Source organism: Triticum aestivum, chromosome 2D (genome assembly GCF_018294505.1).
Source record: "Triticum aestivum cultivar Chinese Spring chromosome 2D, IWGSC CS RefSeq v2.1, whole genome shotgun sequence".
Taxonomy (NCBI): domain Eukaryota; kingdom Viridiplantae; phylum Streptophyta; class Magnoliopsida; order Poales; family Poaceae; genus Triticum; species Triticum aestivum.
In genome coordinates this window covers 334804817-334823812 of record NC_057799.1, presented here as the reverse complement: position 1 = coordinate 334823812, position 18996 = coordinate 334804817, and the positions used below count along the sequence as shown (strand labels likewise).

General features: G+C 43.6%; 1 protein-coding gene across 1 annotated transcript; it reads right to left on the bottom strand.

Annotated features, from left to right (window-relative positions):
- Positions 1-461: 461 nt before the first annotated feature.
- Positions 462-17915, bottom strand: LOC123053027 (protein TRANSPARENT TESTA 9). Its single transcript, XM_044476404.1, has 21 exons — positions 17651-17915; positions 16161-16212; positions 15999-16075; positions 15745-15878; positions 15560-15656; positions 15411-15468; positions 11557-11665; positions 11336-11459; positions 11066-11249; positions 10663-10973; positions 9457-9545; positions 9298-9368; positions 8236-8346; positions 6203-6265; positions 5496-5633; positions 3314-3419; positions 3150-3221; positions 2979-3025; positions 1648-1807; positions 1384-1544; positions 462-1241 (listed from the first exon to the last, which is right to left on the bottom strand). The coding sequence occupies exons 1-21, from the start codon at positions 17839-17841 to the stop codon at positions 936-938; spliced, it is 2661 nt and encodes an 886-aa protein (XP_044332339.1). The 5' UTR covers positions 17842-17915; the 3' UTR covers positions 462-935.
- Between the last annotated feature and the right edge of the window lie 1081 nt (positions 17916-18996).

Sequence of the window (18996 nt, the reverse complement as noted above, 5' to 3'; positions counted from 1 at the left end):
AATTTTAACTGAATATGTTATATGTAAAAAAATCATTAAAAATACATTCAAATACAAATCCAACAATATTATTTTTTATGACATGCATTAACACTTTACTAGTCAAATATGTGCTTTGATTAAAAATATGATGGGAAGATTTTCAATAAGTACATAACTCCACGCAACAGTTTCTTGTACTGCGAACTACAGTAGATATGTTTATTGTCACATCAATCATTTCATTCCCACATATATAGAATAAAACAACAGCAGAGTAGTATGTCTCGCACATAAAACCTTACCAAAAAAAGTGTCAGCTCAACAGTGAGCAATTTCCGTTGCAACAACCATCAGACAAACATCCTGTTTTGTCGAAGTTAACAGTCACCAGAAAGTGAATTGCCAGAATACATGTTCCATATTTTAAGTGGAGAGGAACATAGTATAGTTCATTAACAGTTCAGTTGATACAAGAAAAATCATGAAAGGGTTCCAACATTATTATTATTGGCAGTGCTCGCTTTAACAACAGATATGAATGTTTGCAGGCCTCTTTAAACAGCTAGTGTACACTTGACAACAGATCTGATTGTTTGCAAGCCTCTTTAAACAGCTAGTGTACACTTGACAAGAGATCTTATTGTTTGCAGGCCGGCCTCTTCAAACAATTAGTGTACACTGACCGCCCAACTCTGCCCTGAAGCTTATCAAAGAATGGACTGCGATATGTATATAACATTACAAGGGACAAAGGGCAGATACAGACTATTGTACAAAGAATCCTATAGACCTAACTTACCTCAAAAGGGTTGAAACTCTACAGTGTGTGTGTGTAAACAAGATATCTAATCTGCCGATGTAATATACAGAGCATGGCGACCTACTCGCCAACATGGAGGACTTCCTGTCGCCATTTCTTAGAAGTTCAACACTGCACAAGAAACTTTAACCGGTCATGAACCGTCATCAGAAGAGGTTTCCTGGGAAAGCTGAGGATGCTGCAATCCATTCTCAGGCATGTTAAGTTCAAGCAATTCCTTCAACTGTTCCCTGACGGCATCTTGCTGGAGCTTCATCTCTTCAATAACCATGGCCTCTGCTGCCTTGCAAGATTGCTCATCTCTGAAGGCAAGGGTCCATCTCCCATCAACAAGATACTTCTTTGTCTTGCCTTTGAATTTTTCCGGATCAAGAAAAGGAACAGTTGAAGGACGAATATTTAAATGCAACCACTTCACATGCTTTTCATCTATTCTTGGCTGAAATAATAATGCCACAATTTTCTTCATCAGATGCATTATTCATAAAAAAATGTCTTAATGCTACAAAGAATATATATATGGCTTTGAAAGAGCAACTGAACAAAGATATTCAATGTCACGATAAATGCATGATACATACATCAGATCCAGCCAAGGGGGCAGTGACACGAACAATTCCACGTTGTTGTGGTAATTCTTCTAAAAGGAGAATCCACCCAGAAGTTCCATTAGATAGAGCTAAAAAGCTGAAGTGACGTTCTTTGCCCCTTTCAAATGCTATCCGGCAAGGAATTGCATCAACTGTAAGAACAGCAAGACGAACATTTAAATCACAAACATAGAGAGGAATTAAGGAACTTCAATCTCTATGATGCCAACGTAAGAACTTCAAGGAAACTCAGACCTAAGTTGACTTCAAGCCCAGGCTTGGGCACTGAACCATCGAAGCCTGCTGCAGTTGCTCGCTTATTTACAGGCAGATCGACTGGAGAGTAAATAGGCAGCTGATCAGTGAAAGTTTCTCCAAGGCAGAAGAGTATAACTTGATGCTGTAGCACAAAACCCTGTAAAAATTATCATCACACATTTCAGCAAACATACGAGGAACTGAAAAAGTTAACTTCACTGGGCTAGCTGGTAACAGAGACAAAACAGGCAGTATCCTCAAATATCAACCTACCAACAATGCATAAGATTTTAAATTCACATGATTCAATATTAAAATACATGCAGTTTGAACCACAGTTGACCCTCATGGCGCCATTAGACCAGCAAGCTGGTGAACCTGTACACACTCATTGTTCACAAGTATAATAATACATTAAGGAGGTGTTTGGTTCGATCGTTTGGTAACGTAACCTGATAACAGCGGGAACTGAAAACGTTATTTTCTGTTTGGTTCGAGTTAAGCGTAATGAGGTCCCGTGTAATCAGATTACACTGCTGTTCAAATCTGATTCCGCCCACACCCCTCCGGTATCGGGTACCCCCCGATTTTGTAGCAGCAGTTATTCTCTCGGTCTAGAATAGAGAGGCAAAGACGCGCATGCTCGGGGGCTTGCGAGACCGGCGGCGGCCGGCGGCGCACGAGACCGGCGATGGCCGACGGCGCGCGAGACCGGGGCCGGCTGGCGGCGCTTGAGATCGGAGGACGGCCGCCGCGCGCATGATCCGAAGGGCCGACGGCGCTTAAGATCTGAGCAACCGGCGGTGCTGATTTCGAGGATGGACGGCGGCGCTTGAGATCCTAGACGGCCGGGGCCTAGCAAGAGCAGGTCGCTGATGGAGAGGATCATGGTCGGCAAGCGGGATCAATTCCTTTACGTGAGCGAACCAAACAAACTTGGAAAGAATTCATTACACCTCCTAAAACGCCGTGATCTGATTACGTTTACGTTTACGTTACCATTTCTCTAGCCAAACACCTCCTAATACTGCAGCACAGCGCAATATTAAGTTAACTGTGCATTGTTAAAAGTCCAGTACAACTATCAGGAAAAGGATTGTGGATATCCTTAAGCCTTTTGATCTGGACGCGTTTCTTAAATGCTGGTTGAGTTGCACATTGGATATTTCAATCAAAACATAGGTACTTCTGCGTCATGTGCTTATTCTGTTGACGTTGAGAATAATAAATAAAACAGAAATCAACCAAACAAACTTCTTGGCTGGGACTGAACCAATTAGAAAAATAAATATGTCAAAGCCAGCGAATGAAAAAGATCAAGCCAATACCTTAACCATCTCATAGATTCTCTCCGCGATAGCGATAGAAGAATCACCTGGAATACAATGTTTATAGATCAGTACAGCAAGCCAAGAAGGATACTTGTAAGATACTTCTCCGCGATAGTGACAGGATACTTGTAAGATATACTTTCATTTAGTGTGGTATTGAGTCCTGACCTCCAAATAAAGACGGCTCCAAAGGTGAAATAATAGACTTGGATCCTTTGGGTGGTGAAGATGCCTCAATTGCTAACTCCAAAGAAAAACAAAGAATATTAGGACGGATTTTCATTTGCACCACACATAAAAACACAGGACTTCCGCTCCAAACTGAAATCTACCTTTCTTGCAATTTTTCCAAGCTTCTCTAACGATAGGAAGAAGCAAGTCACACCAGCATCCTCCAGATTCTTCCAGCAGCTTTTCACTGCAATCCTTGTGTGAATCCTACATGACACAAACAAAAGCATCTCACATATCACATCTGACCTGCGTAATTCAAATATATCAAAGTTTTCAGCAATGACATTGTGCATGAAAGACTGCAAATTCAACCATATCGCAGGAAGACATAAGCTAAAGCTATACCCAGGATGAATTTCAATTGTCCTTCGATAGATAGGCAATAGTGGAAATAACTACATAATATACTTGCACAGAGCAAGGAAGTACTTCTCCATAATTTAGCTGCATTAGAACTTAAAATCGGGTCACTACCACAAACGTAACTTTAGGAGCAGCTCAGAAGCTAGGACTGCTGGCAGGTCAAGCCCCATACAGCAACTAGCGAACTAGAACATTTTGGGAGAGCAGGAGAGGGCGGAGATCACAGTTCAAAATGCTATTTATTTTGAGCCAGCAGAGAGGTAATCTCAAAACACAACATTTGATTTCAGCTCCTTCCCAGGTAGTGCGACGCCCATCTGTGCTGCAGAATTTTGCTGACTGTTGAGTAAGTGATAATCCTTTAAAAATAGTACACTAAACCGGGGTCGGATCTCCTGCAGCTCCAACGAAGAGGTGGCCATACGGTCTGTTTGTCAGCTATTTGCTCTGAGGTTGATCCTAGAAGCATCTCTAGCCCTTCCCCTAAAATTTAACTCCCTATACCACCTCCCTAATCTTAACTCCTAAAAATTTGAGTTAAATTTCTGTGCGCCTAGTCCTTCCCCTAAACAGAACTCCCTCGAAAAATTATTTTGCTAATTCATGCCTTCATTTGCACACAAAAAGAACCATTTCAAATATATTTCCACATTATTACAGAAAAGGGAGAAAAGAAAAGGGGTAAATGTTTCTTGCCATTTGGTCGAACACCTCAGAAAAGACCAGGGAGGGGGGGAGGGGGAGGGGGGCGGTGGGGGGATCATCGAAGATGGTTACAAGTAAACCTCACGCGCTTGTTGCTGCCAAAGCGGTTTCCCCTTTGCCACGCACGCATATGATCCTGATCCTGTCCAGGCCAATCACCCCGCGCTCCCACGCATATAGCCGACGATGCGTGCGGAACCATTGACAGAGACTGTCGCCGCCTGGCAGAGCTGCTCTTTGGGAAGCTACGTGCCCGGAGAGCAAGCGGACTCAGCAGCCAGAGGTCATGCTGGCCTGATAGGGGGCGTGGGGAGGCAGAGAGGTGCCACAGCCTGATTCCCAGCCTTACCGAAGCTCGAGCCACTGCTCGGCTCGAGTGGCGGCGACGGCCGGCACGGGAGGTGGCTCGAAGCCTTAGGGGAGGGGTGTGCCGTGGCACGGGAGGTGGCGGTGGTCGGGCGCAGCGGCGGGGAGCTCTTCTGGCACGGCGAGGATGGCCATGAGTTCTGGCTCGGTTCAAGGAATGTGTGGCGGGGGCGGCGCGGCCAGAGAGGTCGCCGGCGTCGACTTTGGCGGTGGCGGGAGGTGACGTTGGTAAGGAAACTTCCTCCTGCCACTTTTTGATGCGATAGGGAGAGGATAAGGAGGGAGCAAATTCTGGTCAAATATAGGCAGAATTTGCTCCTCCCCAAACTTAACTCCTAAAATTTATTAAACGTTTAAGGGAGGGATAGACAGTGTCGACTCCCTAAAAAAGAATCTTTAGGGAGTTATTACAGATTTGTATGGGAAGGCAAAGGGATGATCTAACTCTCTCAAAGTACCCACTTTTCTTGCAAGCGAGATTGTTCTGCTCCAGAGCCAGGACCAGAAACAAGCATAACTGCTAAGTTCCGGAAATGGAGTGAGAACCGTTAAAACCATGCAGAATTATACTCAGTTGGGGAATTTAAGTGATTCCAAGAAACATATTCTCACAGTACCACTTGACAGCTAACAAAAAGAACTGGACTCACTCTTTCCCTTCACCTTTTTTGTTAAAACAAACTTGATACTGGATCTCAATATCTCGTATAAAACATTATGTTGTCAGAACCAAACTTATAGCAGTACTGCATCAGTCCCTCACCTTTAACACCCTTAAGGTATGTAAACTACTATATGTCAATCATGGTGTAGTATCATAGGAATAATGAGGCGGTATGTGTGTACCTTTAGTAATTTTAGATGAAAAGCAGTAAACTCGTCCTCTCCATGGGGCAGCAGTTGCCTAAAAAGCCAGCCACCAACTACGCGAACATCTGCTGGTATATTAGCCCTGCTGAAAAGGGTGACTAATGCATCGAGCACCTACAAAACAATCAATGCACACATGAACATAACAGAGTAAGCATCCACATGAAAAAGCATAACATCAACCTTCAACTACAAAATATAGATCTGAATGTGAGCAACCAGTCATAATAAATCATTAATCATGTCAAGGAGACTAGCATGGTAGATTGAAAGATGCAACAATCATAAGAACACATGTTGTATCAGATTGTGAGTCTAAAGCAGTAAAATGTGCACCAACAGTACCCAGACTAGTTCATGCACTGATACAAAACCAGTTGAATCAAGTAGCAAGTCCATTTTACATCAGGGAGCTTGTTTACTCCACACCGATGTGCGTCGTGTCTACTCCGTGCTGTGGACATAAAGCCACCACCTCTAAAACAGCAACCGGTTTTGGAATTCCCAGGTGAAACATGTACTAGGACACTGAGGGAGTTAAATGGATCAGGTTGGATTGGTTTTCTTTTCAATTATCAGGTGGGGCACAAGCAAAACCAGCACAGAAATAATAAAGATCTATAATTAAAAGTATACTTCACAGCTAAAGAACTGAATATGTGCACAAGGCTCAACAAATAAACCTGATATCTGTGAACTTTAGAAGTCAATTGACGTGGATGATGACACTGTAACCCATAATTACTCTGGAAAGAGGACCAAAAAATGTTTAGTTCGTAAAATACTCACCATAGACATGACTAGAATAGCTAGGCAATTAAAAGAATACACGGAATATGACAGGAACTAAGGATTATCACTCTGAGTAACTACATTGATAAAAACATATTAATAATGTTCCTGGATACTGTATCTAAGGACAGATTGTCACAACAATCTTGCTGATTCTATTGTACGACACAAGCCCACACATTTCTTCGGCAGGTAGATCAGTGAATGTAAGGGAGCTTGTAACTATAAGAAAAGCGGTAGCCTTTCTGCTCGCACGAATGCACAATTGTGGTTCCCCTCGTCCAGGGTGCCCAGGTCGCCAGCCTCACCTTTCCCTTCCCCCCGAACTGCATCTGCACACCCTCTTGCAATCTCTCCCTCTTGTGTGCCCCAAATTTGACTGTTTCTTGAGTGGCGGCTGCAATGGGCGGATGGTAACACAGGGGGGTATCTTGAATTTTCCTGTTCAATAGTGGTTTTCCTCAAATCATCATTCCATCTCTCTCAGCTCCAAGCTGCATCTGCTCCTCCCCCAGCAGCTCACTCAATTGTGGCTCCCCTGGTCCAGGGTGCCCAGGTCGCCAGCCTCCCCCTTTCCCTTCCCCCTGACTGCATCTGCATGTCCCTGCTCTTGCAATATCTTCCTCTTCTTGCATGCCCCAAATTTGATTGTTTCTTGAGTGGCGGCTGCAATGGGCAGGTCGTGACACAGTGGGATATCTTGAACTTCTTCTGTTCTTGGAATCAAGCACATGTAGGAGCTGGAGCAGAGTAGCAGGTGAAGATGAGCACCACCGTCTCGCCTTGCTCCCGACAACCTCAAGTACATGCCCATCCACACCTGACTCCTTGCTTTCCTGTATCTTGCGCAAATAGGCAGCTCGGGATGGTGTGTGTGCACATTTAGCATATATGCAGATGGTCAGGGCCTGAGGAGGTAAGATGAGGGGCGATGGTTGCCCCAAGCATAATAGATCTGTCTTTCCGTATCCCTCCTCTCTTCAACCACCGTCCGGGTGTGCGCTTGCTCGACCACTCAGTTCTCTTGAGCAGCAGGCCAGCAGCAGAGGGATGGTGCCTCAAAGATGCTGAGCATGGCAGTGTACTCCGAGAAGGTTGACCACTTCTCTACTGGAGGCCACACCAATGTGAGTGAAACTGAGGAAGGGTGGGTGAGAGGAGGGAGGATACAAGCAACCTGTGTAGCAGCTGGCCACTGCCATAGCACAAAGAGGAGGGGAAGAGATGAAGAAGACAGCGATGAGCCATCACATGACAATGAGGCACTGACAACGTGCTAAGACCAAGGTGACGTGGAGACCACGTGAGGAAAAAAGAGTCAAGGGAGAAGTAATCCGGTGTTGATACTTGGAGACAGTATGAGACCAAAAAAAGTTTGAGGGGTTATCCTGACAAGATGAAAACGGTGAGTAATATGCACCTTTCCATTAAAAATGCCCAGCATTGGTAGTGAAGGATCAGATACAAAAATGAGGTGGGACGAGATGGTATCAGAATTAGGGCTTGAGCGAAGGGATGACAAGGCTAACCACCATGCGTACTGAGGGTCTCGTCCCTGCTGTTACATGCAAGGCCCCATACTGGAACTAGAAGGCACACAGAATCCCAAAATATTGGTATCTTCCTATCGATAATTCGATATGCCTTGACTTTCTTGGCTACCAAGGTTCACCCGTGCCCATAAGACAAATTTCTCTAATTTGTTTCTCATAACACCGTGTGTGAAATTCCAATTGCAAACGTTAAGTTAATTCCATTGACCACTCCACCTTACATGAGAGACAAGAACATATTTTTGGTCGTTTAACAAGCCAAAGGTTACATGTTATTACAGGAAAGTGTGGTAACCTGATTGCGCACCAGAAAGTCAATCAGAAAAATGCTGGCTAAGTAACAGATTGCAGTAGGTCTAGAAAATGTATACCTGAAGCTTCCTTATATAAATATCAAAATCACTGCAGATGCTATCATCTGCAACACCACTACTTGATGAAAATAGCTGCCTTTCAGCTGTATCTTCACCAACCAAAGCTTGCTACAGGTAGTGAGTGCAAGTGTCAGAAAATTGAATTAAAATGCAGCACTGTAACGAAGTTATGAAATACGATCCAACATGTGATCTGTCCAATAACAGCACACTTAACAGGAAAAAATTTAAATAAGGGGAGGCTGTGAGGTAACAGATGACTTAAACCAAGTCTTTAAGTAAAATATCCAAATTGACTATGGCCAGAATATGCACCAAGTGGACTACGAAAGAAACTACCACTACTACATCTGGTCGGTGGCTGCTACAGCACTGCCTCTATTATACAGCAGATACAGCATAAGAGGCAACAACACTTTGCCAGCTACACCACTACAGGTTAACTAGAGTACTAAGGTTTGAATCGATGCAAAGAATTTAAGCTTCCCTAATCTGCAGTGCTACTCTACTTCAAATTATCAGCTATTCTAGACTTATTTTGTTTCAGGCGTTAAGTCATTCAGTGCCTTGTTAGTGGTTTGGTAACAACTGTTGCTGCTCTCTCCATCCAGTGCCCATCATTTAAATGCAAGAATAAGTGCATAATGGATCGTTTCTCGTGTGCCAAGCCAACTTAATGAGGGTAACTCTGGCTGGTGACACATTTGAATTCTCGTGCCAAGAGTTGTAATATTTTGTACTCCTCTGTTCAAATACATGCCATTCTAGCATCAATTTGTTTTTCCTAAATACATGTCATCTCGAATTTCCGAAATCCAAGTAAATAAGCATAAAGCAGTCTTCAGTCATCCACAGGTGCCTTATTAAGTTTATACATATGATTACTGCTATACATGGACATCTAGAAACAATAATTTAGGAATTCTGGGTGTGCACACAGCAGCAGTGTCCTAATGTTGCAGAAAATATTGATGCAATCGGGATGCAAGACCACATCAGAGGAATCAACCTAATTACATTTCCCAAAACAGACAGCAAATGGAAATAAATAATACTCACTAATAGAAGCTTCTTATGCTGCTTTCTTTGAGGCAAAATTCCAAGTGCATCTAACATTGATTCATCAAGTTCTGAAAAGCCAATATGTATGATGAATGGTTATATTTCTGGGAAAGCCACAATGATAACAATAATCAGATGAGAGTATGTTAAAGACACCTTTTGTCTGCAATAATGTAGCAAATAAGCACAAAGAACCCAAAGCTTGGGAACCATCCCCACCTGTGATATATGATAGCAAGTGTTCCCTGAAAATAACGAAATACACTCATATACAATGATCTCAAATGTGCAATTTCTTAAGGATTACTTCAACATTAAACAAGTAAGCAGCTTTAGAAGTATAACAACAACAAAAATGTGCATCTCTACGCTAATATCAACAACCAAAAGGTACGGCAAAGCTATGGATTGTCAACATCTACGATAATACTACTTCCAATACAAAAAAAGGCGACATCACGAAATGCATGTAGTCAAACTATAACTTTGCGAACAACATATTTGTGAATATTATGCACACACACACACACACATTGGTCATACTCATACTAAGAACATAGGAGTAGATTTGTCTGCGTAATACTTCCATAATGTTGTACTAATTTTATTAGGTTTTATTTCTACAAACACATATAGCGCAGAACAGTAAATTGATTACAAGAAGTGCATTCTGGAGAGTGGAGACCGTGTCATGTCGAAAACATCACTTATTGGGAGCAATCAAACTAGCAAAGACAGAGCTGTGATTCTGTCATGTTTGAGTTAAGTTTCAGCTTCTGGATCAAGTTTGTCATCCTACTAAAAGGAGCTACAGTGTAATCGTTCTATCAATCAATGAAGAATCAATAGTTTCAACTAAGCCTTAGAGCCATGCTGCTAAGGCGTGCTAGAAGAGGAGTGTGCTAGCCCCAGTCTTAGGACTCTTACCCAACTTGACCAGGCAGTATTTTTAGGGATTCTTGCCACCTGGGAGTACAAACTTAGGGATTAGAACTACCAATTCAACAGTGAAGGGCTCAAAGCCTAACCGCGTGAAACAACATCAAATGACACATTAACACTATCAATTACCACTCTTAGTACTAGCAAAGGGTGGTTAGGTAGGTACTTGTGAAAATTATTATTATGCTAACAGTTTTCTTAGAATGTCTTTTACGCCTCAAAAGAGACTCCCTAAAAAGAACAAACATTAGACAAACTAATTTTCTTTCGCTAACCCCGATGGCATAAACAAGCAATGACAGCTTCAGAGATATTATATGATAACTATATCAAGGGAAAATAGCAAATATTACATCCATCCTAATAAGAACCGAAATCAAGGAGTTTGTGTAATAATTCTCATACACAGCAGCAGCATACCTCAGTGTGTTGCCTTGGCAGAAATCACTTGCTGATGGATGATCAGGCAAACACTGCAAATGTGCAGAAGACGAAGACGTTGGCTTGTCTGCTTTCGATTGATCTTCCGCAGAGGTGTTGCTGACCTGGTTCTCAGATATGCCATGATCATGCTCAGAGGTACAACCATTAGGTGTTCCTTGTTTCCTATCAGGGCAATCAGGCTGATGGAAAAGAGCAGCAGCAACAGTGCTTGCCATATCTTTGTCCTTAAAAATGTGAAGTATGCAGCAAAGCAAATACATGGAAGTACTCACACTTATCCATAAATCCTAGGGAAGAAAAAAAAAGGGAACATGAGAAATTACAAAAGACAAGCCTAGGTATCAAAAATATATAATGTAATGTTTCTCACTGTACGTACAGTGCGCTGCCTTTGCAATGATGGGAGTACAATCCGGAATACCAAAAGTTGCAGAATATTTTCAGTGATAAAATTTCCTAGATCAGGGATGCCAGAAGACATAACATCACTGAAATAATACAGGGCATCTTCAATTTGCACAATTGCATCTTCAATGGAGGCCATTAGCACAGGTTCTGCATTCCTACAGATTAGAATATAGACAGAAGGCATGAGAATTGCTTTTCAAAAGTTGACACTTCTGTGGCCTGTTTATATTCACAAGCTTACCGTGCAGAACGCACGACCAACTTATCCAAGTCGATGCATTGCTTCTGAAAATGTTTGACCATGTCAGAGAAATAATCTGACAGTGGCACACGCGAAACAAATCTGTTAACAGATTCATCTCCAACTGAAAGCAAGAAGAATTGTGTTATAAGCAACATTAAAAATACAAGTTAGTGCATGAATAGCTGACCTATAATGTCATCGAGGCCTTAGCAACTTACCATGATAGACATTAAGTGTCAAGGTACGTATAGCAACACGGATCATGCTATCCTCATGAAAAGCAAACTTTAAGGCCTCAACATAGAGAGGAAATGAGATGACCTCATCCTGCATAATAATAATATAGAGAAGATTAGTAAAGAAGGAATTTGAGATTCACATATTGAACCTGACAGGCTCAGCTAATACAAACTTCCTTACACAAAAATAATAATTAGTAATAAACAGCAATCCAAATAATTTAGTATCTCCAGAAATAGCATATAACTTGGAAATGCTTACAGCATTGCAATTAATGAAATGTGTATGCATAATAAGATTCCTGGCCTCAATGCCATGTCAACTTGGATCTTCAATATCGTGCCAAAAGGAAGATGAAGCGTCCCACACAGGCTAAGGCCCTTGATGTGCGATCTTGTGTATCAAACATTGAAGGCGCTTGATGTGCGATCGTGTGTATCAGACATTCAAGGCATCATGGGTGCAGTAGCAAACTCTTGGGGCCAGTTCACCATGTCCAGCTCACAGGTGACTCTGGTCTAGCGGTGGGCCAGACTCGGAAAAATCCAGATATGGCAGTATGTTAAACGAAGTGATCCAGCACGGCTCTTTGCAGTCAACTACAAATCTTGGGCACCCAATGGAGTTCAATTCTCCAGATGGCCAATAGGATTATTGGACGGCCGAATGGCTCGCTTTCCCCATGTATCAACAAGCTTGTCCTGCGACCATGTAACACCCTAACCCTATAATATGCTTAATTCACATCCCACAGATTAGGGTGGGACCAGGTATGCATAACACCCCACTTACACTTCCTTATCCTCATTTTGTGTAAAGTGTTAATCCGGAAGTGGTACGTTTGGAAGTAGGTATGAAAAACCAAAGCAATCTAACATATCCACGTGGGACTAATCCCATCTTGGGCTGCCACACTAATGGATTGGTTATTCCACTCACCCCTAAGGGCCGATGCCCACGCCAGCAGACGACCAAAACAAACCCTCAGTCCTCAGCATCTTGTACCGTGTACCCATCATGAGCCCACACAGCGAGGGACGGATGATGCTCTGATATCACCCCTGTAATACACCCTGTCCCAGATTCACTTAATACATTGCAATGGTCTCATATATGCATAGGACCCCACTTGCACTTTCATTATTGCTTTGTGTAAAAGGTTTAACCTGGGGGTGCTGTGTTCCGAGCACAACCAAACCTATCAAACTCTACATGTGGGACTAGTCTCGCCATAAAATTGCACATTGGCCACAAGGGCCTCCACACTATGACACTAGTGGGGTATGACAAACCAGGCTTTGGAAATTGTGCAATAACTTCTGGTTGGAACATGAGTCCTCTCCTGGCTCTGGTCAAAGTTCAACCTCCCGCCAGTTGGACATTTTGAAGTGGTGGTCATCCATGATCTGTGACGACTTTTTGTGCCAGTGATCCTCCACAATCCTTACGGACCACCCACTGCAAGGGTCTCCCTTGTTGATGATCCAAAATGACAGCTTACTACATTTGGCCGTGATAGATGTACTTCCACTGTACACGCTTAAGAGCAATCTTGGGCAGGTAGCATGCACGTCAGGCTAAGGCTTCTACCAACCGTTGGCTTCTAGATTAGTCATTAGAGTGCGTGTTGGCTTTCCCATCCCTGGGCTTGAATAAGCTGGCTGTTTCTCCAATTCTATCAATGCATCGAGACCTCAAAGTTTGATGTTTTTTCTTGAAAAAAGAATCACAATCCAGTGTGATGGGGCCAGCATTCGATCTGAGAAGGACAGAAGTCCACATTTCAACCCTGAACTAACCCCACGGTTTAATTTACAACCCTGAACTTTGAAACCAGTCGGAATACACCCCCAACTAACCTCAAGGTTCGGAACTCAGCCCTAGTCTTGGTTTTGGGTTGGTCAACCAGTTTTGACCGCAGTCAATGCTGACGGGGCACTGCCAACTCAGCAGCCGCTGCTAACTAAGCCTAGGGATTGGAGGACTAATAAACAACAAAAGTGGAATGTTTCTGTCTCACTCGCCCCCACGCTGCCCCTGTTGTGCCGGCCGCTCTAGCCACACCCGACTCCGGCCGCCGTGTGGCAACCGTGATACTTCTCAGCCATAAAGTGAAGCAGAGTTGTGTCTCAACCGCGGCAAGCAGCGTGGGGGCGCGGCACACTGCCACCACATCATGGAACGTGCACGTGTCGATGCTCCGGCCCAACAGGAGCTGCTCGCCCACATCTCAAAGAAGTGTGTGGAGCCGCGCACATCGACGACCGAGTGGTGCAGCGCTTGGCGAACACCACGCCACCAAAGGCACGTGACCTGCTTGAACAGCAGGGGGCACGATGAGTTTTCGCCGCATGAGCAGGTCCAGCATCGGTTACTAGTCATGGGCGGAGTTATTACCTCCTGCAGCCACTATCGAAGCTAGCTTCCGCGGTACTCGCTGCGCAGGACTTCAGCATCGACGGGTTTGAGGCTTTGAGCTGGCCAAGGGTGTGTCGGTGAACCTGGACATGGTGTCCATCCACCTAAGCGCTTTGACCTGGAACAGTGACCCTGGTCAGTGGTCACCAATGATGACCTGACCCTCCCGATCCTTCCTCCCCACCGCGATATGCCTCTGGGTCCAAACTCCACAGGGCGTTTGCGTCGTCACTTCCGCGTGTCGCTCCTCGCGAGTGACTATGCCGACACAATCAACTTCTCTCCCCTGAACGAATCAAGCCACAGGAGTCGTCGTCCACGCGGCCGACTGAATCAGCTATCGTCAATCATGCGGTCATGTCGAGCCTTCCCTTGCCCCATTCTTCAATTCTTTCTAGCCATGTCCTCATCTGGTCATGGCCTGGTCATGGCAACACGGCTGTGGTCATCAATTTTATGTAGGATGAAGTTGTGACTGAATTCCTCTTTCATCGCCACCGGCAGTCCACCGGGAAGGAATAAACGGTCCTCTTACCCATCGTTGTACTCCAGGCACACCCATGTGCTCGGGTACGAAAGAGGTGTAGCTGTTGTCAGGAAGAACTCGCCGGAGCCGCTCTGTTCCGCCGCCGAGGTGCGCATGCCTTGTTGTTTGACCCTGCCACAGAGGGATTTTTTTCTTTTTTTTAGGTGGGTCCCGCATCGTCCAACATCGTCTAAGATGGTTTGGGCATATTCAGCGGAGGCCTCCAGAAGCTCCAATGCATAGCGGACGGCTAAAGCGTGCGGAGAATGTCAAGAGAGGTCGGAGTAGACCGAATTTGACATGGGAGGAGTCCGTCAAGAGAGACCTGAAGGATTGGAGTATCACCAAAGAACTAGCTATGGACAGGGCTGCGTGGAAGCTTGCTATCCATGTGCCAAAGCCATGAGTTGGTCGCGAGATCTTTACAGGTTTCACCTCTAGCCTACCCCAACTTGTTTGGGACTAAAGGCTTTATTGTTGTTGTTGTTGTTGTTGTTGTTGGGTCCCGCATGTAAGGAGCTGATTGGAAGTGTTGACTCGGCAGTCAACATGGTCAAAACCGCTCCGGTGAGTAAAAACCGGGGAGTAAAAAACGGGGAGAGGGTTGTTTCCTGAACTGGGTGGTAAGTTTGAGGTGTGGGATGACCGGTTTTGAAGTTGGAGGTTGAATCATAAACCTAGTGACAAGTTCAGGGTTGAAATGTGGACTTCTCTTTCTGAGAAGGCCCATTTACAATTCACAGCTACAAATTTGCCATATTCTACGTAACACACAAATCAATACATCAGAGTAGAATATAAATCTAGTTTAATGATCCAAAAAATAAGCCAAAGAAAAACAACACTGCCTAATATGTATGTGTGCAGTAAAAGGTATTAGATGTGTACATTTTTTGTCGTCACAAGCAAGGAAATTGTATTCTTATTCAACTTTCCACTTATTGCCCTTCATGAGACAAGAATAAAGTAAGCCGACACATAATAATAACCAGGAATCACAAAAAATAATAAGTAATAATTTAAGACAGAGTACAAACCGTAAAAAGGATATGTAGTACGATAGCATCTCATCAATTTGGAAATCAAACGAGTAAGTTATCAAGAAGTTAATGTGCTCGTTGCTGAAAATGTAATCTGTACAAAACATGAACACTTGCAGATTAGATTATTCAACCATGCAGCATTTTACCTGTAATATATATAACAATACCGATTAACTTACAAATTGAATGCTCATTCCTTAAATTTTGAATCATGATACTCATTGTCTGCAGCAACTGTAGTGACACTCTGGACAGCTTAGAAATCCTCAAAATACGAGCGAATTCACCCATAATCTGCTTCTCCATGAAAAATCTGAAAGATATACCATATAAATAAATAGATTAGGTTTCTACAACACCGGCCTGCCACTTTCTACTGCATAGCTCCACTATTGGAAACTACATGCTCTCTGCCTAACAGGCTAACACTCACTCAAAAAATAATGGATCGTGCTGGTCGCCATATATCATAAGTTCCGCAATTGATCGCAATGCTTCAACCACAAATTCCTACATGAAAAACATCAGAGCTAACTTGATCAACTGAAATTTCTTAAGACTCCTGGAAATAACAAGGATGAACAGCTCAACCTACCTTATTAGCTTCATAAACAACATGAATCTTTTGTAGCTGATCTGTTAAATACCTACAAATGAAGAATAACACAACACTCACATTAAGCATAAATGCATGATCAAGATGCAAGTACTTTTGACTTGGTGGAAAATAGGATGCAAATCTGGGTGTTGGTTTTCAGTAAATGTATCAAATATAAACGAGATATATTAAATTTAAAGGTATATGTACAATTATAGATACAATCTGCAACGACATACTTGAAGAAGAAGACATGTATGAAGCATCTATGATAAGATTTTACTTTCTTCCCACTAGAATAAAGGTCTTGTGTTAGTAAACAGCAAAAACTGGGCTTTATGTGGTACTAATAGACTAGTGTAGCTATTAAAAAGAAAATTGGTACAGATTGAACTTTCTACACAAGGGTAGCGACTAGAATTGCTAATCAAATATGCACTCATTATGTGTCTAATCATTAATATGCAATAATCCATCTGTTTCCTCCGATGCAGATCACATAGTACTGAAAAGATCTTGTATTGTCACGAATTCCTCTGGTCTCTAAAAGTTATGTGCGAAAAGAGAACACAAACTCACAGTAGTTCTACATGCAGTCTCCTTGTTTTTCCCCTATTCCTTGGTGAATGGCAAATGCAAGCAGATATACTTGGATGAAGGCACTGATACTCTAAAGGAATAAAATTGAAGAACACAACCTTTTAAGGCTGTGTTTGGCTTTTTGCTGGATTATGAATAATTGGATTTTGCCCAGCCAGCTTTTGCCCATTTCACCGTTTGGCTAACCAACTTTTCTCTACTTTAGTGGCTATTTTTTTTCCTAGCAGATTATACTCCCTCCGTTCCTAAATATTTTTCTTTCTAGAGATTTCAACAAGTGACTACATACGGAGCAAAATGAGTGAATCTACACTCTAAAATATGTCTATATACATCCATATGTGGTAGTCCATTTGGAATCTCTAAAAAGACAAATATTTAGGAATGGAGGGAGTAGAAAAGTTGAGTGCAGCACAATTCAGCAAACACAAACTGATCCTAAAGCTGGTGCGCACTATATTATAGTTATCAAGGAATAGAAGGACATGAAGCCTCCATTCTACAGTCAGTGCATCATCTGGTTAATAAGTTAACCACTGCCTGAGTCTCCATCCATCAAACAAACACAAGTACGTATACTCGCTTTTCCATTATAAGCATCACTCTTGCGGTGATATATAGCACTAAACCAAGCTGAAAGTACCGAGAGAACCTTGTAAAACACCAACTGATAACGAATATCTATTAGCCCGGAAGTGAGAAGCAATTGGCTCCACAGTGCCCTCCGGTTTCTACAAACGCGATCGGATTCGAACAGAATAGAGACGAGACTTTGCACAACCGGCTCGAATCGTGAACTAGACTCCGACCACCACCGCGGCACAGATCTGCAGGGGGCGGCCTCCGAATACCTAGCGAGACCGGGTGCGATAAAGGTGGGCACGCACCGGAGCTCTTCGATGGAGAAGCGGTTCCTGGTACGCCAGAACAACCACATGGCCGCGAAGCTGCGGCGGTCGGCGTGGTGAGCGTGGGGGGCGAGCTCGGAGGCGCACGAGGCAGTGCCGACGCGCGGGGATCTCTCACCCTGCGCGGCCCACGGTGCCGCCCCGGCCGCAGGAGGGGGGGCGCATCGCATCCGCGGCGGCGGCGATCGCCGGCGGTGGTTGGGGGCAGGGGGGTGGGGATCGGGGGCTCGCTTTTTGCTTCTTCTTTTTTTTTTCTCGCTTCCTTACGCTGGGTTTTCGCTATCTTTTTCGCCGCCCGGTTGCGTCGTTCGGTTGTCACTTCGTCGCGCTGGGTTATCGGGGGCAGAAGGCAAGAGGGAAGAGGTGGGGCCTGCGTGGCGCGGTGGAGCAACCGGAATTGCCAGCGGGTTTGCGCATTCCGCTTCGGGTTCTGCTACCGGCTTCCAGCGTTTTCTTCATCTTCTTTTTGAATTTGAAAACACCACCTCACGTATCGATCAAATTAAAATATTATAACAATCATCTGTTACTGCATACGTTACGCAGTGCGAAATCGGAATAGTTAAAAAGACTAAACTTATAGTTAACTCATGTGCCACCATATTTGCCTTTTGATTATTTTCACCATTTTAAAACCTTTGAAGAAGTTTCGTGATGATGAAAAAGGATTTTTTTTCCCGCTTTTACATATAAAGCAACCATCACCGATTCAAAATGCAATGTCCACGCTTGAATATCCTCTCTGTTCTTCTTTTGGGTTTGTGATCATGGTTTCTTTTCTTTTATTTCTATTTGACAGTTTCTTGATGGACCCTAGAGCACCGGCCGAGGTGATGTCTATGGCTCTGGCCAAAACCGTCGAGGCTCAGGGTACGAAGAAGCGCAAGCACCCCACAGAGACTACCGCAGACAAGCTCAAGGTCATCGCCCTCTCCAAGCCCCCCTCTCCGGGATCCATCGCTAAGCCAGTCCAGGTAATATCTCTTCTTGACGATCTTTTTGGCGATCTTGATTGTGTTTTTTCATCTAACACGCAGTGCTAGGTACTACTAGTACAACTTTCTGGGTGATCTTGCATGTGATTTTTGTGTGCCAAATGACGGTTCTGCTACCGGCTTCTAGCGTTTTCTTCATCTTCTTTTTGAATTTGAAAACACCACCTCATGTATCGATCAAATTAAAATATTGTTACAATCATCTATTACTGCATACGCTACGCAGTGCGAAATCGAAAACGGTTAAAAAGACTAAATTTATAGCTAACTCATGTGCCAACATATTTGCCTTTTGATCATCTTCGCCATTTTAAAACCTTTGAAGAAGTT

Bases quoted from the DNA above. Each gene is read 5' to 3' on its own strand.
- LOC123053027 (XM_044476404.1), bottom strand. From the start codon at position 17,841: ATGCGATGCGCCCCCCCTCCTGCGGCCGGGGCGGCACCGTGGGCCGCG. The intron at 3,026-3,149 runs GTCAGGACTCAA...ATTGTATTCCAG, and splicing joins GGAGCCGTCTTTATTTGGAG to GTGATTCTTCTATCGCTATC. The intron at 1,242-1,383 runs GTATGTATCATG...TTATTATTTCAG, and splicing joins CCCCCTTGGCTGGATCTGAT to CCAAGAATAGATGAAAAGCA.